The sequence below is a fragment of the Schistocerca serialis genome, chromosome 3 (genome assembly GCF_023864345.2).
Source record: "Schistocerca serialis cubense isolate TAMUIC-IGC-003099 chromosome 3, iqSchSeri2.2, whole genome shotgun sequence".
Classification (NCBI taxonomy): domain Eukaryota; kingdom Metazoa; phylum Arthropoda; class Insecta; order Orthoptera; family Acrididae; genus Schistocerca; species Schistocerca serialis.
The window spans coordinates 978,184,486-978,210,540 of record NC_064640.1 but is presented as its reverse complement, the minus strand read 5'-3'; the positions used below and the strand labels follow the sequence as shown (position 1 = coordinate 978,210,540).

The 26,055-nt window shown below is 43.7% G+C and overlaps 1 protein-coding gene across 1 annotated transcript in view; it reads left to right on the top strand.

Moving 5' to 3' along the window:
- Window positions 1-26,055, top strand: part of LOC126471419 (outer dynein arm-docking complex subunit 3) — a 355,522-nt gene that overhangs the window by 294,655 nt on the left and 34,812 nt on the right. The window contains exon 9 of the mRNA XM_050099557.1: window positions 17,976-18,120. Within this exon, the coding sequence (XP_049955514.1) occupies window positions 17,976-18,120 (145 nt within the window). The remainder of the gene's footprint in view (window positions 1-17,975; window positions 18,121-26,055) is intronic.

Below are 26,055 nucleotides of genomic sequence, written 5' to 3'. Positions count from 1 at the left end.
TATTGTTTAGTTTTATATAAAAGAAAGTGGCGCATGAGCCACGACGTCAGCCTGCATTATTGTCTTTTGGAAGCTCGTTGTGTGAGTCTTTCGCAGGCTGTCAGACTGTCAATATATTCCACCTATGTACTTGATAATCAGTCACAATATAAGACAAGGAAAGTGTTATACTCTGTATTGTATTTAAAAATTAGTGCAGTAGCAACGCAGAATTCGACGACTTCCTGAAGCAACAACCCTCGAGGATATCAAAGTTGAGTATTCAAAATGGTTCAAATGGCTCTTAGCACTATGGGACTTAACTGCTGAGGTCATCAGTCCCCTAGAACTTAGAACTACTTAAACCTAACACTAACCACGGGATCACGGCGCTCCTGAGCTCAGCCTAGCCTTGATGTTGCCTATCTTGCGCATGGACTTCTCAGTTTTTATATTTTGCTTATTTTTTTCATAGTTCCACACAACTTCTTCCTGTTTTCTCGATTGATCTGTGTTCAGTTTTTCAAGGCCTATCCACTGTGCCAACTTATAACTAAATCTGAGGGGGTGCGATGGGGATGTTCCCTTGTTAGTGGTATTGTGTGTTGATGGCGTTGGCAGTTTACATACTGTGCATGTAACACACAATAAATGCGTTGGATGCCTCCTGTGATCAGTTTACTTGAAAAACGTTTGTTGTCATCGTAATTTATGTAACTGGCTCTCCGACTTTCAATTTGACAATTTGTGGAAAAATTGTTTACCTTACTAGTCCTAGTTTCAAACATCACACACATTCATGCCCGAGGCAGGATTCGAACCTGCGACCGTGGCGGTCGCGCGGCTCCAGGCTGTACCGCCTAGAACCGCTCGGCCACCGCGGCCGGCAAAAGTTGAGTATGTCATCATTTGTAACAGCTAAGTTATTATGTGAACTTCCATTAACAGTGACTGAAATTTTCTAGTTTCACTCGTCTTCGTACTTGTGAATGGTGGAGGACCAAACTATTAAGTTGCTCTGGCCCGCCCGGCTAGCCGTACGGTCTAACGCACTGCTTCCCGAGCGGTCCCCGGCACGAATCCGCCGGCGGATTAGTGTGGAGGTCCGGTGAGCCGGCCAGCCTGTGGGTGATTTTAAAGACGGTTTTCCATCTGCCTCGGCGAATGCGGGCTGGTTCCCCTTATTCCGCCTCAGTTACACTATGTCGGCGATTGCTACTGCATAATAATCACATGGCAAAATACTCTCCTCTTTGTGTTGTCATTTACCAAAACCTAATTTCGATTTCTGAACTCGTTTATGAGGTATGAGGAATGCTGTGGACATTCCATTCTGACTTTATCGCTGGTATGGGCGACCGGAAATGAGTGTGCTACAACAGATCAGATTTCTCGAAATTAGTAAGAGTTAGAGACCCCCACCCAAGTCAAAGGAAAAATTCAATGTGTTAACTAAATTTCATATACTGCAACATATTACATAATATGCAAACGCAAAATCATAGCGGCCCCCATTTTTAATTGCAAACTTTTTTTTATTTCGTGCAATGTCTTATGTAACTGCAAACAATAAATATATATTGTGGTGTCACCGCCAGACACCACACTTGCTAGGTGGTAGCCTTTAAATCGGCCGCGGTCCATTAGTATACGTCGGACTCGCGTGTCGCCACTGTCAGTGATAGCAGACCGAGCGCCACCACACGGCAGGTCTAGAGAGACTTACCAGCACTCGCCCCAGTTGTACAGCCGACGTTCATAGCAATGGTTCACTGACAAATACGCTCTCATTTGCCGAGACGATAGTTAGCATAGCCTTCAGCTACATTTGCTACGACCTAGCAAGGCGCCGTATTCAATTGATAATTAATATTATGTGAAGCATGTATCATCAAGAGAGATGTTCTACAATTGTGGATTAAAGTTAAGTATTACTTCATCTACATACTTTATTTGCACTTCTCCTGTTACAGACCTCACGCCAGTCAGCGTGTAATTAAACGCGTGCATTTCGGCCTCCTCTAGAAACACAGTGTTGGCTCTTCTGCCAACACTACATATATGACCATAAAAAAGCACATCATCATGAAGCTAACACATAAAGCTGTAAGTAACGCAAAAGTGATTTTCTTTTTACCGTGTTGGTACTGTACAATCGTTTGAGAAAGGTGGCAGGGCGTGGTGGGCCTTTATTTCTGTCTTCGTAGTGTGACGCCGACCGGCCGAAAGCACACAACCGATGTCGACCTCCCCTTCCGAACAAACGAATGAACTCGGTCAGCGCTTTGGACGAAACCTGGTCACTGCGCGTTGACCACGGACTCTATACAATCATGCTGTTGTAAAGTAGCATTGACAGGACGAAATGACCGACTATTGGCTTCAGATGGGCTCTAAGGATGCTGTGCTTTCTACATCTACATCTACATTTACACTCCGCAAGCCGCCCGACGATGTGTGGCGGAGGGCACTTTACGTGCCACTGTCATTACCTCCCTTTCCTGGTCCAGTCGCGTATGGTTCGCGGGAAGAACGACTGCCCGAAAGCCTCCGTGCGCGCTCGAATCTCTCTAATTTTACATTCGTGATCTCCTCGGGAGGTATAAGTAGGGGGAAGCAATATATTCGATACCTCATCCAGAAACGCACCCTCTCGAAACCTGGACAGCAAGCTACACCGCGATGCACAGCGCCTCCCTTGCAGAGTCTGCCACTTGAGTTTACTAAACATCTCCGTAACGCTATCACGCTTACCAAATAACCCTGTGACGAAACGCGCCGCTCTTCTTTGGATCTTCTCTATCTCCTCCGTCAACCCGATCTGTCACGGATCGCACACTAATGAGCAATACTCAAGTATAGGTCGAACGAGTGTTTTGTAAGCCACCTCCTTTGTTGATGGACTACATTTTCTAAGGACTCTCCCAATGAATCTCAACCTGGTACCCGCCTTACCAACAATTAATTTTATATGATCATTCCACTTCAAATCGTTCCACAAGCATACTCCCAGATATTTTACAGAAGTAACTGCTACCAGTGTTTGCTCCGCTATCATATAATCATACAATAAAGGATCCTTCTTTCTATGTATTCGCAATACATTACATTTGTCTATGTCAAGGGTCAATTGCCACTTCCTGCACCAAGTGCCTATCCGCTGCAGATCTTCCTGCATTTCGCTACAATTTTCTAATGCTGCAACTTCTCTGTATACCACAGCATCATCCGCGAAAAGCCGCATGGAACTTCCGACACTATCTACTAGGTCATTTATATATATATATTGTGAAAAGCAGTGGTCCCATAACACTCCCCTGTGGCACGTCAGAGGTTACTTTAACGTCTGTAGACGTCTCTCCATTGAGAACAACATGCTGTGTTCTGTTTGCTAAAAACTCTTCAATCCAGCCACACAGCTGGTCTGATATTCCGTAGGATATTACTTTATCAGGCGACAGTGCGGAACTGTATCTAGCGCCTTCCGGAAGTCAAGAAAAATAGCATCTACCTGGGAGCCTGTATCTAATATTTTCTGGGTCTCATGAACAAATAAAGCGAGTTGGGTCTCACTCGATCGCTGTTTCCGGAATCCATGTTGATTCCTACAGAGTAGATTCTGGGTTTCCAGAAACGACATGATACGTGAGCAAAAAGCATGTTCTAAAATTCTACAACAGATCGACGACAGAGATATAGGTCTATAGTTTTGCGCATCTACTCGACGACCCTTCTTGAAGACTGGGTCTACTGTGCTCTTTTCCAATCATTTGGAACCTTCCGTTCCTCTAGAGACTTGCGGTACACGGCTTTTAGAAGGGGGGCAAGTTCTTTCGCGTACTCTGTGTAGAATCGAATTGGTATCCCGTCAGGTCCAGTGGACTTTCCTCTGTTGAGTGATTCCAGTTGCTTTTCTATTCCTTGGACACGTATTTTGAAGTCAGCCATTTTTTCGTTTGTGCGAGGATTTAGAGAAGGAACTGCACTGCGGTCTTCCTCTGTGAAACACGGTGGGTTTTTCCCGTCCCTCACAGTTTTACTCGGCACGTACCTGTCTAAAAGGTATTTTACGATTGCCTTGAACTTTTTCCATAAACACTCAACATTGTCACTGTCGGAACAGAAATTTTCGTTTTGATCTGCTAGGTAGTCTGAAATCTGTCTCCTATTTCTCTTCCTAAACAGATAAACCTTCCTCCATTTTTTATATTCCTATTTACTTCCATATTCAGGGATGCTGCAACGGCCTTATGATCACTAATTCCCTGTTCTGCGCTTACAGTGTCGAAAAGTTCGGGTCTGTTTGTTATCAGTAGGTCCAGGATGTTATCTCCACGAGTTGGTTCTCTGTTTAATTGCTCGTGGTAATTTTCGGATAGTGCACTCACTATAATGTCACTCGATGCTCTGTCCCTACCACCCGTCCTAAACATCTGACTGTCCCAGTCTATATCTGGTAAATTGAAATCTCCACCTAAGACTGTAACACGCTGAGAAAATTTATGTGAAATGTATTCCAGATTTTCTCTCAGTTGTTCTGCCACTAATGCTGCTGAGTCGGGAGGTGGGTAAAAGGAGCTAATTATTAACCTAGCTCGGTTGTTGAGGGTAACCTCCACCCATAATAATTCACAGGAACTATTCACTTCTACTTCACTACAGGATAAATTACTACTAACAGCGACAAACACGCCACCACCGGTTGCATGCAATCTATCCTTTCTAAACACCGTCTGTGCCTTTGTAAAAATTTCGGCAGAATTTATCTCTGGCTTCAGCCAGCTTTCCGTACCTATAACGATTTCAGCTTCGGTGCTTTCTATCAGCGCTTGAAGTTCCGGTACTTTACCAATGCAGCTTCGACAGTGTACAATTACAATACCGATTGCTGCTTGGTTCCCGCATGTCCTGACTTTACCCCGCACCCTTTGAGGCTGTTGCCCTTTCTGTACTTGCCCGAGGCCATCTAACCTAAAAAACCGCCCAGTCCACGCCACACGACCCCTGCTACCCGTGTAGTCGCCTGCTGCGTGTAGTGGACTCCTGACGTAGCCAGCGGAACCTGAAACCCCACCACCCTATGGCGGCAGAACCGTCTCAGCCTCTGATTCAGACCCTCCACTCGGCTCTGTACCAAAGGTCCGCAGTCAGTCCTGTCGACGATGCTGCAGATGGTGAGCTCTGTTTTCATCCCCCTAGCGAGACTGGCACTCTTCACCAAATAAGATAGCCGCCGGAAGCCAGAGAGGATTTCCTCCGATCTATAGCGACACACATCATTGGTGCCGACATGAGCGACCACCTGCAGATGGTAGCACCCTGTACCCTTCATGGCATCCGGAAGGACCCTTTCCACATCTGGAATGTCTCCCCCCGGTATGCACACGGAGTGCACATTGGTTTTCTTCCCCTCTCTTGCTGCCATATCCGTAAGGGGCCCCATAACGCGTCTACCGTTGGAGCTCCCAACTACCAGTAAGCCCACCCTCTGCGACCGCCCGGATCTTGAAGACTGAGGGGCAACCTCTGGAACAGGACAAGCAGCCATGTCCGGCCGAAGATCAGTATCAGCCGGAGACAGAGCCTGAAACCGCTTCGTTAGACAAACTGGAGAGGCCTTTCGTTCAGCCCTTCGGAATGTCTTTCGCCCCCTGCCACACCTCGAGACGACCTCCCACTCTACCACGGGTGAGGGGTCAGCCTCAATGTGGGCAGTATCCCGGGCAGCCACAGCCGTAGTCCGAACGGGGGATGCGTGGGACGAGCTGGCTTTGTGAGACTGTGGAGCGCGTAAGGCGAAAAGTAAGTGACGCAGTGTATACAACTGCAAATGTGCTCCATTAGAGGAACAGTGGTATCTGTTCGATGCATCACTCATGCTTCAGAGGAAAGACATCCAAAGTTCGTCGAAAGCAAACAGTACGGTTCTATTCTTATTTATCCCACCTCTATAATGAAAAAAGAAATGTGCTGATCAAACAAAATCTGGGCACGGAATAACGTCACTGTTATTTCCCTGCAACCATAAAGCGCACTATTTGTTATTCTTTTCGTCGTCGCAACTTACGTTTATGGGCTAATAGCGAATTTTGCAGCTTATCATCCATTTCTGTAACTTCGGTAACATATCGAAAGTGTATGCATGTCAACTCAAGTCTTAGACATTGTCTGGACAGAGATTAAATACAAAATAAATGTACAACAGCCTTCAAAATTTTTTATACATATACATACATACATAATAACATATACAAATACAGAATCTGTATATGCATATATATTAGGGATATCACCTTTCAAGAAACCCTGGGACGGACAACCTCTCGATCATATGGAATGAAGAAAATGCTAATAGTTTACTATAAATATCGTAAGTAATATTACCAATTTACTCTTCTTATAATTTCTAAACTTATCTAAATTTAGTTTTAATATTGTGTTAACACAAAAATAAAAGAGGAAGTTGTCTCCTTTACATTCTTATTTTTAATGTGTGTATTTGTTATTTAAATATGAAATGAAAATTTAAATGAACATTTACAGGCAATGTAGTAACCTCAACTCAAAGTTCAGGTAAAAGAGGGAGATATGGAATCTTGAAGAAAATGTCCATCAGTAACATGATCACTGCTATCTGCTATGTATTTTTGAATACATATTTTGTGTTGCTCTTTGCTGCTTTCAGTAGTCATTCATTGTCCCCCTCCTCCTTCAGAAAATTCAACAACTAACCACAACTTCCAGAGAAGTCCTCTTTTATTTGATGCTTTCTTTCTTCTGACCAGTGGTTCTTCATCATACTGAAGATTCTCTCAGGAAATGCACTCTGGAAATCAAAAAATTCATTGTATAACTGATCTACATCCAGATTGAGATTCAATTTGCTGGTCACCTTTAAAACTGCCATTGCAAACGAAAATATTCTTATCGCTTAAGTGGAAAACTTGTAGGCAGACTGAATACATTGTTCTCAGAAAAATCATATTTTTGAGAAAAATAATCAATCCAACATGAGAAGAAAGATGGTGAATCATTTCCAAAATTCAGCCTCTGTGATTTTGGTATTTCTTCCAGGATTTCACGAACTTTCTGTTCTAAGAACTTATCTTTTTCCGTGCTCTCTAGCTTGTTTTTAAGGTTCCTTATCATTCTGTCCAACTCAACAGAAGTAATAGAGCTGTTTTCCAATTTTCTAACAGCATTTTCAAACAGGCGCAAAACATGCCTCAAAAAACATAGATAGCATTCTGGAACTGAATGTTCAGTTTCTTCAACATCATGTTTCTCATTTGATGCCAGAAACTGCCAAATCAATCTTGACCAATCTTCCTCGCCCTTTGAAATAAAATAGGACTGGATGACAGGCCAGCAGTATACAGTTCTGCCAACTGCTGGAGAAAGCAAGAGTCTTCTTCTAAACTCTAAAAATTCTCTCAGGTACTGAACATTGTGTGGAGTTGGGGGAGGGATGCCATGCAGTGCCAGTTAAACAGCCTGTAATTCCAAATGCTTTCTTACGGCACCCTGCCCTAGTTCACTACAGGAAGCAGTAGCTCGGCAGTGGCATTCGGCGGCCTCTGCATGTTGTTGACTCGTAGTGCTGACAGAGGACGGTGCCAGCTGGGCAGTGGCCCGTGATGCAACTGCTTCTGTCAACAACGACTCCAGCTCTGCGTGACATCAGCTAGCTGCTACTGCGCGTGTTGTAGTGCACCTCACACGTCACATGCTGTCCAGAGGGTGGCAGGCCAGTGACGTAATGGCAGTGACCCAGTGCCCCAAAGTCGATGGCTGGCGAACTACTTCCCAGGGCTGGTGTTGGCGTGTTGTGGCAGTGGCTCCAGGTTCCACAGCCACCATGTGGACTGCCCTGATGCACAGTCGAACTGTTTCCAACGAGCAGCATTCCAGAGCGTGGCCAAGCAACACAGCCCTGTGGTAATGGGAGCTGCGATAATGCAGATCTGATTTTAGTATAAATGATTAGATAGTTGTTTGTTTCTGAGCTGTGCATGTTTGGGCTTTGCTATACCTTGCAGCATGTACACTAAACATATAAGTGGCTACCGGTGTGGAAAGGCTTAGGGAATCTACTGCTTGGCACTACTGTTTCAAATGTTTTCAGACCATTTCAGGCTGACTCGCCTCGCAACATTGCAAAGGCTGTGTTATATTTTGTAAAGGTTAATACCCGTACTTGCTTCCAGTCGGTGCTGCTACAAATCATTTGCAGATGTGTGCATTTATGACCAAATATCGTCAGAGCAGTACATTGCCCTCTCCTTTAACAATACCCAGTCCCTTGGGGTGTCTTAAACTAAATTATTCTTATACAAACTAGAATGACAAGTTTCCTGGCGGCTGGCCCAGCTGGCTCTAGTCTGCTCTTTACTGAAAATTGTTCTCACCACTACGATTTCTTATGAACTACTTATCCTAAGCACTGAACGTTACTTTTTAGCTTAACTTACCTTACATATATACACTCCTGGAAATTGAAATAAGAACACCGTGAATTCATTGTCCCAGGAAGGGGAAACTTTATTGACACATTCCTGGGGTCAGATACATCACATGATCACACTGACAGAACCACAGGCACATAGACACAGGCAACAGAGCATGCACAATGTCGGCACTAGTACAGTGTATATCCACCTTTCGCAGCAATGCAGGCTGCTATTCTCCCATGGAGACGATCGTAGAGATGCTGGATGTAGTCCTGTGGAACGGCTTGCCATGCCATTTCCACCTGGCGCCTCAGTTGGACCAGCGTTCGTGCTGGACGTGCAGACCGCGTGAGACGACGCTTTATCCAGTCCCAAACATGCTCAATGGGGGACAGATCCGGAGATCTTGCTGGCCAGGGTAGTTGACTTACACCTTCTAGAGCACGTTGGGTGGCACGGGATACATGCGGACGTGCATTGTCCTGTTGGAACAGCAAGTTCCCTTGCCGGTCTAGGAATGGTAGAACGATGGGTTCGATGACGGTTTGGATGTACCGTGCACTATTCAGTGTCCCCTCGACGATCACCAGTGGTGTACGGCCAGTGTAGGAGATCGCTCCCCACACCATGATGCCGGGTGTTGGCCCTGTGTGCCTCGGTCGTATGCAGTCCTGATTGTGGCGCTCACCTGCACGGCGTCAAACACGCATACGACCATCATTGGCACCAAGGCAGAAGCGACTCTCATCGCTGAAGACGACACGTCTCCATTCGTCCCTCCATTCACGCCTGTCGCGACACCACTGGAGGCGGGCTGCACGATGTTGGGGCGTGAGCGGAAGACGGCCTAACGGTGTGCGGGACCGTACTCCAGCTTCATGGAGACGGTTGCGAATGGTCCTCGCCGATACCCCAGGAGCAACAGTGTCCCTAATTTGCTGGGAAGTGGCGGTGCGGTCCCCTACGGCACTGCGTAGGATCCTACGGTCTTGGCGTGCATCCGTGCGTCGCTGCAGTCCGGTCCCAGGTCGACGGGCACGTGCACCTTCCGCCGACCACTGGCGACAACATCGATGTACTGTGGAGACCTCACGCCCCACGTGTTGAGCAATTCGGCGGTACGTCCACCCGGCCTCCCGCATGCCCACTATACGCCCTCGCTCAAAGTCCGTCAACTGCACATACGGTTCACGTCCACGCTGTCGCGGCATGTTACCAGTGTTAAAGACTGCGATGGAGCTCCGTATGCCACGGCAAACTGGCTGACACTGACGGCGGCGGTGCACAAATGCTGCGCAGCTAGCGCCATTCGACGGCCAACACCGGGGTTCCTGGTGTGTCCGCTGTGCCGTGCGTGTGATCATTGCTTGTACAGCCCTCTCGCAGTGTCCGGAGCAAGTATGGTGGGTCTGACACACCGGTGTCAATGTGTTCTTTTTTCCATTTCCAGGAGTGTAGTTCCCTCTGCTGCCTCATATGTTCTGGGAATCAAGTCCTCCAGGATTGCAATAGTGGCTGGATTCGAACATCGTCTCGTCTTCTGCTTCTAGTACTTGTGAAAAAGGACTGTGCTTAGCAGAGAAAGTGTCGCCTTGGTACTTGGTATGACAAACGTCAAGTTGTTTCTTTCTAGTACTGGTTCTCCTCGTATCGATCCACATGCTGCATTCGCGTGTCCACGGAAATTCTCCCCTCCTGCTCGTTAACGATTTTGTCTATGTACTTAGCGCTTTTATTCAAGGCAGTCAGATTTGTGGGTCGTAACGCTTCTGTAGGCTCCCTGGCCAGTACAAACGAGGCCGTGAAATTCTCAGATGTGTTATTTCTGAAATAGCGGCAAATAGAAAGTAGGTCACAATATTGCACATGATGTCCCATTTGCTAGCAGTCCGATCCCTCTAGTTCCATCCTTTTTGATGGTGTGATCTTGCCCTCTTCGTAGCAACTGGTTACTACAGTCACTTCATCGAAGGTATCTTCATTACACAGGGGCTCTCACCCTCTTTCATTACCCTATTTGAACAAACCGTATTTTCACCCCTGTAGCGCTTCTGTAACTCCGCTTGCCGGCAGCGGTGGCCGAGCGGTTCTAGGCACTTCAGTCTGGAACCGCACGCCTGCTACGGTCGCAGGTTCGAATCCTGCCTTGGGCGTGGATGTGTGTGATGTCCTTAGGTTAGTTAGGTTTAAATAGTTCTAAGTTCGAGGGAACTGATGACCTGAGATGTTAAGTCCCATAGTGCTCAGAGCCATTTGAACCATTTTTGTAACTCCACTTTCTCTATTTCCACATGCCCACTCTTGTTCCCTGAAGTTAGCAGTAGCCACTACAGTCCTATCCGGACAAACTTCTTCATCATCCCCCACTTGATGGGGTATGCATGGACTACGTAACATCGGTACTGTGACTGTTTTCCTGCTACCTTTGCTCCATCAGTCCTCGCTTCCACTGTGGCTAGGTTGAAATAGAAAGGTAGATTTGCTTGGTTAGATTACTTAATTTGGGTGTAGATTTCTTTTTGCACTTTCCATAGCCCCTACAGGTACTGATCCAATGTCAATAAGTTCACCCCCGTTGTCCTCGCAAAGCTTCCTGCATGGCTTCTCGCAATTCCGCTACTTCTCTGCATGCTTCCCATATGCTGTTTTCCAAGGACGGCAGCCACTTACCTATTGCTACTTCCCTATCCAATATCTCCGCTTTGGATGGCACATCTTTACGTTCCAGTCCACTGATTCTTCCACAGTTCCCGCATAGCTCATGGCTTCCCCAGTCAGCTAGTGTAATAACCGAGTACTGTCTAAAACATCCTTATCTAAATTTGCGATCTGTGTTCCGTGCCACACACTTGCTGCCTTGTTTCGTTTTACCCACTGTTTCATCACTCCCACTGTGTCGTTCATCCTCCTGATATCCTTCTCGTTAGCTGTCCCGAACACAATTTTCAGAAGTCGACCCCTCGCGTTAGTCCAACCTTTCCGCCTCTTTGTATACGGCATAATCTCCTGAACCTGCATCATCTCGTCTCTCAGTTTCTCATAAGTCCCATTTATCCTCATGCATTCCCTTGTAACTCCTCTGAGTACTTTGTGGCTCTTTGCACGTTACTGGAAATTGTCTAATGCTTCTTCTTCTGTTCTCATCTCTTTCTACATTTTCCATCCGTTAAATACCACCTGTACCACCCAGCAGCTTCTTGCTTCACGACCAGCACTCCCCGTCCCCCCATTCCAGGTGCTGGTTGCACAATGCTTTCACTCCAACAGCGACCAGTAGGATGCCTATAGTCTGCACCTTCTCCATCTTGTCTGCTGACGTACCGTACCTGAGGACAGGTATTCCTATTACTCTTTCCTCTCTCTAAAAGTCCCCTGTTGCCCCACAGCAGTTTATCTCGCCTACATTATACGTACACTGTGCTATATATATACCTGAGAAACACAAAAACATGAATCTTCTGTCTCCTAGGCCTTAATGGGACGCTCGGCCGAAAATTTATCTTTTCTTCTACTTGTCCATTTGAACCAAATCTTAAAATTATGTCTCTCATGTAAAGATTGAGGATTTCATTGGTTTTTGAGTTTTGAATTTGTAATGTGATTATGAATTCCTTATTGGAATTTTGAAACACAAAGACTGGACTCGCCCCCAAAGCTTCTTTCAGTTTCTCAAAAATAAGCTGACAATCTTTGAAACTTTGAACCTTTCTTCACCAATCGCGTTAGTGGTCTGGCAATATCCACAAACGTTTTTCAAACCTTCTACAATAACACCCAATTCTAAGGAAGGATTGTATTTTCTTCGACGATTCAGGTACAGGTAATTCATGTACATCTGTAACCAACATTGGGTCAATCTTAACCCCATCCTTACTAATTATGTGACCTATTCTAACACAAAATTACACTTTTCTATACTCAATGCTAAGCTTGTGGCCCTTAATTTCAGGAATATTTCCCTTATGCGTTGTATATGCTGCTCCCTGTCACTCGCAAAGATGATTATACCATCAAGATACACCATATAGTGATGTGGTTTTAAACCTCTGAGAACCTTGTCCAACACTCTGAATGTCACTACTGCATTTTTCAATCCAAAAGATATCCTCCTGAATTGATAGTGTTCCCATGGTGAAGAAAGTGCCACTTTTAGCTGAGGATAGCCACTCTTGAAGTCCACTGTTGGAAAATATCAATGGTTTCTATTCTGTTCACCAATGGCTAGACATCTGTTGCAGTTTTGGCATTCAGGTGTCAATAATCACAACAAAACCTGTATTTTCATGATTCATCTGCTGACGTTTTGGGCACAACAACAATACTGGCCCTGCAGGGACTATTACTTTCCCCAGTAATCCCATCCTTCTGCTGGTGATCGACGAATTCCTCGACAATCGGCTGGAAGTACTTCGGTATTCTATATGGTTTGCAGTAAATCGGTGATTTATTCTTCATCAGTATTCAGTGCAGCATAATAAGTGTTGCTGGCCACAGCCCTTTTGGAAATAACAAATTCTTGAATTCCAACAGTAATTCTTCCACTTGTTCCTTATCACTCCCCTGTAGGTGCTTCACTCTCTCTCGCAATGCAGTTTCAATTAAGTTTGGGATTGTTCGTGGCCAATCCTCTCGTGTCCCACTCTTCCTCCTCCAGGATATCCACATTGGTGATTAAGAACCCCTTTGTTAACCTTAAATCCTTGGTTCTGAAATTAACCACAAGCACAGGAACCATTTTTCCCCACTTACCTCTTGTACGTGTACACTTCTTTCTACGAAATGATGTGTCTGAACCAATGCTTCATTTACTTTCTACAGTTGCACCACACACAAGATTCCTACTGTTAAATTAGTAATAAATACAACTCCAGAATCATGCCATAGCCCTTACTTACACGTGACACAATTTATACACGTTGTCTGAACTGATATTTATCCCCTCTCCACACGATTTATACTGTGGTGGGTTCCATGGATTATGTTCCACCATATCCCTGCTGGCAACCGACACATGAGCCTCTGTGTCCAACAACATCCTGCAATTCTTCTTTCCCACTTTCCTTCCACCACACACTTCACCTCTCTTTACGACTTCGTAGCAACTAATTTTAATGGGAATGCCTATAGGCGGACCTTGGGTTCCCTTTGGCTGTTAACGCCTGCCTCTTTCCTGGTTCCCTATCTCTTTAACTACCGCTACCATTATGCTGACCGCTGCCTCCATTCCACTGTCCCGTGGCTGGTGACATTTCTTCCACACATGTCCCATCTGTCGCCACCTGTAACGCCTTATATTGACTGAAAACACTGTCTGTCTAACTTGTTGTCCAGTCGACATGTCAGTTTCCTCACCTTAAAATCTGACAACTTTGCGTAAATCAGTTGGGAACCCTGCCTGTATTCCCTTGACATTTACGAAGGCGACCCTCTTAAATATGCGTTAATCTGCCTTTTGTAAAGTTACTTCATTGACCACAGCATTCTGTCCCACCTCGTACGTTCAACCCTTATTCTTGTCCTTATCCTTAGCGCATCCCAAAATTCTTGCATCGATTCTCTTTGCGTCTTTGTTACCAAGTCCAGCTGTTCTATAAAATGTTCGGTACTTTCCTGCTTGCGACACCTTTTAACTAACTCCCTTTCAATTTCTTCAAATGTTTCATTTCCCTCAAGGCCTCCATACAAACCCCATAAGCTTCTGCTTCCCCAGTTAATTTTTTTATTTTTCTACCCTCAAAACTTCCTCATCAGACCATCCTTTCATCTCTACCAAATCCCTAAGATCCTCTACAAATGTTTGCATTTCCTCAGTTGACTTACAAAGAGAAAGGAGCGGGTGATAAATTTGTATTTTGTTGTGGTGACTACGCTTCTAGTAGACCATTCAACTCCCTATTAACCACTCTTAATTCTGCTGTATAGTACTGCCTCTGGCTCTGTTACTCCTTGCATCTCTCACAATGCCGAAGTCCTGCGCATCTCGGTACTCATTTTAGATCACCAGCAATTACAAAACACAAAATATATCAACTTAATTCTTGCGTCTAATCATCAGCCATTTTGATTCCTGGCACTGTCTAGCCATGAGCCCGTAATGCTTACACGTGAAACATACGACGGGCTAGTGATTCTGTACTAGGTGCTGAATGACTTTCTAGGGCACACTGCGTATATCTGACAGGTACTAGCCAAGCATGTCCCCCATTGCATCTGAAGGGTGACAAATACACCAGCTCCTTACTTTTAACAAAAAGCACTGTAACCAAACTTATTTGATATGACAAAGACACTTTGACGACAACAATTAAGTTTCTTGACTCACTGTACCATAGGCTGTAGATTCAGACATTGTGCTAAAAATACGAGGCCAGTACTCTGACACTAGCTGTAAGCGGCTGGTGGAGGTGGGCTGGGGGAGGGACGCCATGTTGCACCAGTTAAACAGTCTCTAATTCCAAATACTTTATTACAGCATTCCATATGGCGACCAAGCGAACAGCCTCATGGTGATAGAGCTGCTATACTAACAGTGACTTTAGCAGTGGGGAATGCGGGGCAGAATGGGATAGCGAGGCACAAACGGGACTGTACTGTTTTCTCGACTGGAGAAATCTGAATCCTATTCTAGTGACTTGCAACTATGTCTCTAAATGGAAGGAGGTGCGACAGCCCCTTTTTCTTAGTTTGGGGTGCGACTTGTAAGTCAACGATTGCCAGTGACGTTTACAGTTGCGTTTTCGTATCTTTTAGTGAATCTAAACGCAAGATAAGTGGTTAATTCTTAATTGTACGCCCTTGAATAACATGTAATCTTAAAGGGCATGCCATTCGCAGTACGTTAGTTAAATCCATCAGTTATTATGCTTCATAAGAGAGATGTCAACCTGAAATGTGCTCTTGGGGTGGAACAGGACAGGGCAGAGTAGGATACTGTCCCGCTCTGCCCCTTCATGTATTTATGCCAGTAGATTTCAGAGCATGTATTTATTTCTTCCCTTGCTTTTCCAGATGGTGTGAACTTAAATTAGAAAGACTGACAGACAGCAATTGGATATTAAGTCAATGGAGATGGCAGTTTCAGTCGTTTTATCTTCTGAAATGGGAGTTTTAAAAGCATCTAAGGAGTTTAACGTACCGAAATCTACGGTAGAAACATCCGTTCGTAAAGCTAAGAGTAATCAAAACTACTGAATTGACAGATAATTAAAAATGTGTTCACTGTAGAACAGTGATGACTTATCTGAAGGCAATGACTTACCTGAAGGCAATGGACAGCAAACTATTTACTCCAACTTTGAAACATCTCATTGTCAGGTCATTAACCTATAAGCTAGCTAAAAGAAAATATGGTTTACCACACAGATTTGACAAAGAAACGTATCTAGCTGGGCACAGCTACGTTATAGGATTTATTACTAGGCATCCTATGTTGTGTGTTCACAAGCCAGAAAATACAACTGGTGCAAGAGCGATACGACTCAATAAAGTAACTTGGTAGTAAGCATTAAAAACAATTGCACATTTGTGAAAATGACATTAAAATACTTTCTTATTGTTCACTTTTTTTAAGATTACGTATTCCTGAGTCTAAATGACTCATTCGTCATTGTCTTAGTTTTAAGATGATATTCCTAACAATTTCATTGTTTATGCAATAATTTCGAAAAAATCTCTTTATCCCACTCTGCCCAGTGGGTGGGGAAGAATGGGAAATCTCCAAGTATTTCTTTGAAAAGTGCCAAAATACATAAGATGTAGTTTTAAGACACCAAGAACGCCTGAAGATGGCAAGAAGTCGGCTTGCCCAAATCTCGCGCCTTTTGGACGACGCTACCTGGTTGAATACCCGAGAAATTTTCAAGATTTCTGTACGCCCGGAAAACCTCAGATCACACATAGTTTTAAGTGATTTTCAGCGGAGATAGGTTATACAACAAGGTGATTTTTTATAACTTTAAGAAGTGTTTTATTGTGCTATTTCTTTTATAAACACTGTTAAACTTGAAGTGGCCCGTACCGTACCGATCTCTCCTTAATGGCTAAGGTATTTATACTCTGCCGAGCTGCGCTTATTTGGTCTTTGCTATGCCTTGTTGCACATACGCTGAACACTTCAGCGGCCGCCGGTGGAGAAAGGCTTAGGGCATCTACCGTTTAGGTACTGCTGTGTCAACTGTTTCCACACCCCGCCATGCCAACTGTATAAAGCACAACATGTGTTCTTGCCTGTTGCTGGTGCTGTTGCAATTCACTTGCAACTTAGCACATTTATGAACAAATATGGTTGGTGCATTACAAATGCAAGTAAAGGTACAGTATACACATTGAAACAACTTACTGATATCTACACATTCAAAAGGAAATGAACCGCTGGCCAGTGAGCGTCTTTTACAATATTCTTAGTGCTTTTATGCTATGGAAGGAACGTAATCCAGGGTGTAAAACAAATATTCTTTACAAAGAAGAATATATTTTTACGAAATAGGAAGACTCCTAATCTTTCCTTACACTGAACATAAGAAGAAGCTGCTACAAAATGAACAACCAGCGACCATTGTTCAAAGAATACAAACAAGGATTTCTTCAACATAGAGCTCCAGTACAAAAATGAAAACTCCAAACATGCCAGATGCAAATTCTGTCCACGAAGTTATAACAGAGAAACCTCTATAACATGCTCAAATTGTAACAAGCATGTCTGCATAGCTCATGTTACATGCTACTGCTGAAATTGTGGTGTGTAATAAATTGTCTATATTGATATTTAGCTGAGGCAACAAACACTTGAGAAACTATGGCTATTACCATTTTCCTTGTTATTAACAATTTCTGTGTTGTTCAGTTTCAAAATAAGAGCATAAAAAATAGTTTTTCACCTCATTAATATAATTTATAGCATTTAGTACTGTAATATTTATTTTATGGCAGAAAACACCCTATTCATTTTAGCACAAAAACAGAGAATTTACTAATTATCGTTATTGGAATTTTAAATGTAAGTCAGTTGACAATTTTCTATTTTGTTCATCTTCAGACTAGATAAAAACTAATTTGTGTTACATTCTATTGACAGCCAGGGGCTTCCAATGAAGTGTGTAACAAAAGTATTTGCCTCTTTTTATACATGATGTACTTTATTGTTTGCTTGTAATGCTGAAAATGTATTAATTCTGTTGCACACTGAACCTAAATTTGAAATTATAATAACTTTCAGTAATTTATTACTATTATATCCTTAAATAGCGGTTGAGTCACTATGACCTTAAAGAGCATATGTATATTGTTTTTTGTTTTTTTTTTTCAAAAAGGAGCAGAGTTAATTAGTGCTGTTATGACCACTGACTTGTGCTAGTTATTGGGCACAAAAAAGCAAGCATATGTATTACATAAGGAGTGTTTATGGAAATTAATACTTTTTTCATTTCTTCTCAACATTATTTTTATTTTATTAAACGCTATAATGTACAGAAGACTGAGACTGAAGCTTAAGTTGACTCTTCGATATGAAAACGTTTTGTATCTGACAAACTGAAACAAATGTTACAGGAATATGGAAGAAGTTGAGAATCTCAAACAGTTAATAGAGATGCAGAACAAAAGAAAAGAAAAATTAGATGAGCAAATAAAAAGGATAACTCAGCAACTACTTGAAATAAATGAAATACTGTTCGGGTTTTGTCTGAAGCTTCAGGTATGTCAAAACAGCTTCTTTTAATTAACTAAATTCAAATACAATATTTGCTTATTGTTTAACGTGTGGAAGTACTAGTATTACAATGATGTTGTGGAGTCTGTCCTCTATGCTTGTTGCACTCAATAATTATTGAATAATTTTCTGGGGTAACTATACAATTAGTATGAAATTCTTGATTGGACAAAAGCACAGCTCCTACTATTCAATAGACGAATTTTTATTTAAAAGCGGATAGCATGTAAAAAAATACCTAGTTCTGAAGTGCGTTTGCACGAGTAGGATTGAAAGATTTTCGAGGGATAATGCAACACTCTTTTTTCTCTGACAATTTAGGCTGAAAAAATTGTAAAATTTGTTGTGGAATATCGTGGAATATTCTTGCTTCAGCCCCTATAATTTCATGAAGTTTTCATTATGGCGTCTGTAACGGAGATGCGTTCCGAGAAGAGAGCTGTCATTGAGTTTCTTGTGGCGGAAAACCAGAGCATTACACATATTCGTAGGCGTTCGCAGAATGTCTACGGAGACCTGGCGTGATCAAAAGCGCGGTGAGTCGTTGGGAGAGGCGTCTGTCATCATGGCAGCTACGTCGCGCAAAACGTGTCCGATCTGTCGCGTGCCGGCCGACCGCACAGAGCTGTGATTCCTGCAATGTTGGAACGTGCGGATACTCTCATTCGAGGTGCTCGATGGATCGCAGTCAAACACCTCGCTGCTCAGCTGGACGTCTCTGTTGGTAGTGCTGATACACTCGTCTGTCAGTTGGGGTACTGGAATGTTTGTTTCTCTCTGCCTAACGTAAGACCGTAAATAGCAACGAAGGACCATCTGTGCCGAATTCCTTGTGCGCTACGAGGATGATCGTGACATTTTTTTGTCGAAAATCGTGACAAGCAATAAAATATGGGTTCATCACTTCGAACCCGAAAAAAGCGGCAATCCGTGAAGTGGAGCCACACCATCTATCCTCCAAAGAAAAAGTCGAAAATCACAACCTCAGCCAGTAAAATCGTGGCGGTGGTTTTCTGGGACTCTGAAGATGCTACTTTCTTTGATATACTCCCTCTTGGTGCAACGATCAACTCTAAAGTGCACTGTGTTACGCTCAGGAAATTGAAGAAACGACTTCAGCGTGTTTGTCGCAACAAAAATTCAAACGAACTTCTCCTTCTTCATGGCAACAACATTAGTATGCGCACCCGAAAGGAGCTCTCACCCACGGGAAGCAGTATGTGAACGATGTGGACGTAATTGATACAGCAAGAGGTTTGGCTCCGCCACCGACCAGTACAATGGCACGATGCGGGCATAGGTGCCCCCCCCCCCCCCCCCAGTAAAATGGCGTTAGGCGGTCACATTGTACTGAGGTTATATCAAAAATAGGGTTTTCTAGCCAAAAGACTGGAGAATAATGTGGTGTATTGGAATCCTTAATAAAACCAACCTGCGTTCAGAAAAAAAGTTTTTCATTATTTGTTGAACACTACTCGTACATGTTCATTAATGTTAAAACTAATTGTGAATACATAGCTTATAAACTGACTCGTTCCAGATCATTTCAATAAAAATATCTTTCAGATTATCTATGGGACATGTAACCAACCAACTAAATTTAATTACAAACTTTTTTATATTTTCGCTGGAAACAGTATATTGCCACTTTTCAGCTAAGAGCATTTAGAAAAAGATACAAGAATACCTTTAAATAATGATAAAACATATACACGTTCTGTAATTATTAAAAAGGTGGCCGTTTATTGAACTTCTCAAAAATGATTTTTGTCTTTTAATATACCAATAATTATTTATTTGTTGCTTATTTAGCCCAAGCAATTAGGGCCTTAAGGCCTCTCTTAGATCTGACTAGGAACAACACACACCAAAGATATTAAAAAACATTTCCAATAACAATAATAATAGTAATAGTAAATGTCATTTAGAATGATAGAGATTAGCTTAGCATATTTGAAGCCACGTTTTGTATTACCAGAAGCAGGATGGGTAAGGGGAAGATGAGAAGATTGAAATGACAGTGACAGTGGCTTTTAGGAAAGAACAGAATATAAACAGAGAGCTCTGCCCACAAGAGGTAGGGGAAAGTTGTGGGGGAGGGGGTCTGACGAGAGGAGCTGCACAGAACTTGGAAGAGATAGCTATTATGATAGAAGGTGAACCATTAGCTGTCTTTTCAAGTTTGGAAGGAATTTAATTTCTCGGATATTCTGAGGAAGATTGTCCCAAAAATTGGTTCCAGATACAGCAAATGATTTAGATGACGCATCAGTATTATGGTGTCATTATAATGAAAACGAACCATCTTACTTCACTGTACTTAGTTACAGTCCGCAGCTCGTGGTCGTGCGGTAGCGTTCTCGCTTCCCGCGCCCGGGTCCCCGGGTTCGATTCCCGGCGGGGTCAGTGATTTTCTCTGCCTCGTGATGACTGGGTGTTGTGTGATGTCCTTAGGTTAGTTAGGTTTAAGTAGTTCTAAGTTCTAGGGGACTGATGACCATAGATGTTAAGTCCCATAGTGCTCAGAGCCATTTGAACTTAGTTGCAGACCTGCTCTAGGAGAAGGAAAATTGGGAGTTGGAGGGTTAAGTGTAGTGGTAATGGAGTTGATGGACTGGTATGTGACCGCGTGTAGATCAGGAGATTAAATGGTGGAAGACAGTGAATTTAAGGTAGGGGTGACTGTGACTGGTTTCAGGCCATGATTATGAGGAGAAAAGAACAGGATAAGGTGGGAAAGGAGAAAGGAACCCGATGTAAGAAGAAATAGTGATGAATTAAGGATAAATATCAGAGTGGATCCTTTGTCTTGAAGGAGAGGTTCTTGATGCTGCGTTGGAAGAGTATATGGAGAGTATGCGAATGTAGGATCAGTGGGACTGGCTTGGTAGCGTACCACGATTGGAACGGAAAGGGTTGTTGGAGGCAAGGTAACAGGATGTACAGAGATTTTCAGTGTGGATGAACTGAGAGGGGAATTTGATGGGTCTGTGAAGGATTCGAGTAAGGGAGGGTAAGAGGATTCATTAAGCCAGCCATTCAAGGATATGGAGGGTCTGATAGAAACAGGGTAAAGTAGCTATCCAGACGACATTGACATAAGAAAGAATAGGTCAGATCAAGGTTTTGTAGATGTGCAAAATGGCGGAAGGATGCAATCCCCATTTGTGGCCAGTTTGTAGCTATGGTTTATTTTGGACTTTCTATTGGATGGTTAGGAAGTGGGTTTCCACGTTAGTTTATGGCCAAGTATCAGTTCGAGGCATTTTAGTGTATTAGGTAATTAGATAGGACGATAACGAATTGTTAGTTACGGAAATCATGGAGACAGAACCTGCAGATGGTTCGTCCTATAATTATTGACTGGATGTTGGAAGAGTTTATCTTGAGGATTCATAGATTGCACAAGTAGATTATTTGGTTAATATGAGATAGGAGGGATTGTTGGGACCTTTTTAGCATAGGGTAGAGAGCTAGAAAACTATTGCCACCAATGGGCTGTAAGAGGGAATAGTACAAATGGCTTAAGCGTACTTGTAGAGGATATACAGTAGAGGTGAGAGAACAGAGCCTTGAGGTACAAATGTAGCAGGCTGTAAGGTATGGCGATTAGCAACAATAATGGTGACAAAGGGTAAGAGTTCAAACAAAAAAGATACAACAAAGTGGATGCAGTTAAGTGGAAGTGTATATACCTGGAGCCTGAAGAGGAAACCAGAATGCCCTTGCAAGTTTTTAGGCTTCCTCCAGGTCAAGGACAAAAAAAAAAGAACTGTGGATTTTCTTGTATAAGTTGATGTGATAGGAGATGAGCGAGATACAGAAGTTGACATTTTAAAATACTGTACATTTTATTCTGACAAAGCATTAAACTTGTTTGTACGACAGGCGTCCATTAAGTAACGCAACACATTTTTTTCTGAAAGCAGTTTGGTTTTATTCAGGACTCCAATACACCACATTATTGCCCACTCTTTGGGCTACAAAATCCTACTTTTCAACGTAATCTCTGTTCATTACGACAGCCTTACACCACCTTAGTGGGAGGACCTGTATGCTCACACGGTACCACTCAACTGGTCGACGTCGGAGCCAGCGTCTTGCTGCATCAATAACCTCGTCATCTTTCATTTACTGCTTCCCGTGCAGTGCAACAGATGGATGTGTGATCTGGGCTGTAGAGTGGATGTGGAAGAACGGACCACAGAAGTTTTGTGAGCTGCTTTCGGGTGCGCGGACTTGTGTGTGGCCTCGGTTTGCCACTGAGAAGTTCGTTTACACTTTTGAGGCGACGAACGCGTGGAAGGCATACCAACATTGAAGCAGTCACAGCTGTGAGCAGCCGGCCGGCGCGCGGGACATTGGACAGGTTTGCGCGACCTTTTTGCAATGATGACCCCCCCCTCGCCTAACGACTCACGGTGCTTTTGTCCACTGCCAAGTGTCTGCAGACATTCTGCAGTCGCTTATGAATATCTGCGACGCTCTGGTTTTTCGACAATGACAGCTCTCTACTTGGAACGCATCTCCGTTACAGACGCCACTTTGAAGGTATGAGAGCGCCATGTACTATCGGAACTTCAAGAAACCATACCGGCTAAAGCGGAAATATTCCACTACGTCTCACAGTAAATTCTGTTCCATAATGGTGTGGCCTGTGTTTACATGGAATTGACTGGGTCCAATGGTCCAACCAAACCAGACATTGACTACAAATGGTTATGTGCGACTACTTTGAGACCATTTGCAGCCGTTCGTGGACTTCGTGGCCGAGAAAAAAAGTGTTGCATTAGTTATTGGACGCCCCTCGTATTACTGACTCGCATTATTACAACATTTAATCAATCAGTGTGACATTTGTAGAAATACATATTTTTGTCTTTGGATTGGTTGACTTTGTTATGTACTCCTTTCAGAGAGAATTCTGAATCTACTGCCTTATCCGACAAATGTAACTTCGTGCCCTGACGGCGTGATCTGCGCTGCCAATGTTGTCTCGTGTGCGAAACACTAAGAGGGACAACGTCGAATGAATCTGACTAAGCCACGCTTTTCCAGTCATCTAGGGTGCAACCGATATGGTCACGAGCCCTCGCTGCAGCCCGTGTCCCGCTGTTAGCAAAGATGCGTCCGTTTCCAACTGATAGCTCATTAACGCTTAATTTCACCGCACTATGCTGCCGGATTGTTCGTAGAACGCCCCACATTGATTTCTTAGGCTATTTCACGCAGTGTTGCTTGTCTGTTAGCAGTGACAACTCTACGCATACGCCGCCGTCGTTAAGAGAAGGCTGTCGGCCACCACGTCGTCCGTGGTGAGAGGTAATGCCTGAAATATAGTATTGTCGGCACACTCTTGACACTGTGGATCTTGGAATACTGATTGCCCGATCGATTTACCATCCCGCTTTCAGAGTCCGTTATTCCCGTCGTGCTGCCATAATCACGTCGAAAGCCTTTCCACCTGAGTACAAAAGATAGCTCCGCCAGTGCACTGCCCTTTTATACCTTGTGTACGTAATACTAAAGCCATATGTATATTTTCATGTAGCTATCCCATGATTTTTGTCATCTCACTGCATAATGCTTGAAAGCGTGCATATAAACTCGAATCTCTGATACTAAAAGACTGAAATACCAATGAGAAGTACCTGATCTAAACGTAACCTGGAATTTTCTCCTACAAACCATCGAAAAAAGAGCCCATAGTAGAACAAATCTACTAAAATTGCTAAACCGCAGAACATGCGGGCTAAATCGCACAATCATGTTCCATATACAGGGTATTACAAAAAGATACGGCCAAACTTTCAGGAAACATTCCTCACAGACAAAGAAAGAAAATATGTTACATGGACATGTGTCCGGAAACGCTTACTTTCCATGTTAGAGCTCATGTTATTACTTCTCTTTAAATGACGTTAATCGTGGAATGGAAACACACAGCAACAGAACGTACCAGCGTGACTTTAAACACTTTGTTACAGGAAATGTTCAAAATGTCCTCAGTTAGCGAGTATACATGCATCCACCCTCCATCGCATGAAATCCCTGATGCGCTGATGCAGCCCTGGAGAATGGCGTATTGTATCACAGCCGTCCACAATACGAGCACGAAGAGTCTCTACATTTGGTACCGGGGTTGCGTAGACAAGAGCTTTCAAATGCCCCCATAAATGAAATTCGAGAGCGTTGAGGTCAGGAGAGCGTGGAGGCCATGGAATTGGTCCGCCTCTACCAATCCATCGGTCACCGAATCTGCTGTTGAGAAGCGTACGAACACTTCGACTGAAATGTGCAGGAGCTCCATCGTGCATGAACCACATGTTGTGTCGTACTTGTAAAGGCTCATGTTCTAGCAGCACAGGTAGAGTATCCCGTATGAAACGATGATAACGTGCTTCATTGAGCGTAGGTGGAAGAACATGGGGCCCAATCGAGACATCACCAACAATGCCTGCCCAAACGTTCACAGAAAATCTGTGTTGATGACGTGATTGCACAATTGCGTGTGGATTCTCGTCAGCCCACACATGTTGATTGTGAAAATTTACAATTTGATTACGTTGGAATGAAGCCTCATCCGTAAAGAGAACATTTGCACTGAAATGAGGATTGACACACTGTTGGGTGTACCATTCGCAGAAGTGTACCCGTCGAGGCCAATCAGCTGCTGATAGTGCCTGCACACGCTGTACATAGTACGGAAACAACTGGTTCTCCCGTAGCACTCTCCATACAGTGACGTGGTCAACGTTACCTTGTACAGCAGCAACTTCTCTGACGCTGGCATTAGGGTTATCGTCAACTGCACGAGAATTGCCTCGTCCATTGCAGGTGTCCTCGTCGTTCTAGGTCTTCCCCAGTCGCGAGTCATAGGCAGGAATGTTCCGTGCTCCCGAAGACGCCGATCAATTGCTTCGAACGTCTTCCTGTCGGGACACCTTCGTTCTGGAAATCTGTCTCGATACAAACGTACCGCGCCACGGCTATTGCCCCGTGCTAATCCATACATCAAATGGGCATCTGCCAACTCCGCATTTGTAAACATTGCACTGACTGCAAAACCACGTTCGTGATGAACCTAACCTGTTGATGCTACGTACTGATGTGCTTGATGCTAGTACTGTAGAGCAATGAGCCGCATGTCAACACAAGCACCGACGTCAACATTACCTTCCTTCAATTGGGCTAACTGGCGCTGAATCGAGGAAGTACAGTACATACTGACGAAACTAAAATGAGCTCTAACATGGAAATTAAGCGTTTCCGGACACATGTTCACGTAACATCTTTTCTTTATTTGTGTGTGAGGAATGTTTCCTGAAAGTTTGACCGTACCTTTTTGTAACACCCTGTATGGAAGACTGACACCCGACTCATCCTCACTTCTGGAAACGTTGGCGTGGTCGTCGGTTCTTCCACAGTTTGACCGCTCTCTCCAGAGCCTGAAGTGACGCTCACACACGCTGTCTCTTTGTACACGTATATCAATAACATCTGCCAGTCATATCTCCACCAACTCTCGAACCCTTGAAAAACTTGGTCTGTTGTTGCGCCTCTATGACAACACTCCATAGACAACGCTTAGAAAATACTGCGAGTAAAATCCCGTTGATCCCGTAGCAATAGCGGCAGACTTCAATCTTCCACTGAGAGAGGCTCACACGTATAGAACGAGAGCCAGGGTATTTTCTGTAACTTATTTAGAGTAGCAGGTGAGCAAGCCCACCTTCGAGCAAAACTTACTGGATCTGCAGGCAACGAACATTCCGAAACTTTTCTATGCAGCGAACGTGATTATCACAAGGGTCTAACGAAAAGTTTATGGAAGGATGATATTTCTCCTTGACAGGTGCGATGGTAAGATCATTAGAAACTCTCCGAGAAATCTGCAGAAAACATTCAGTTCTGGGGAAG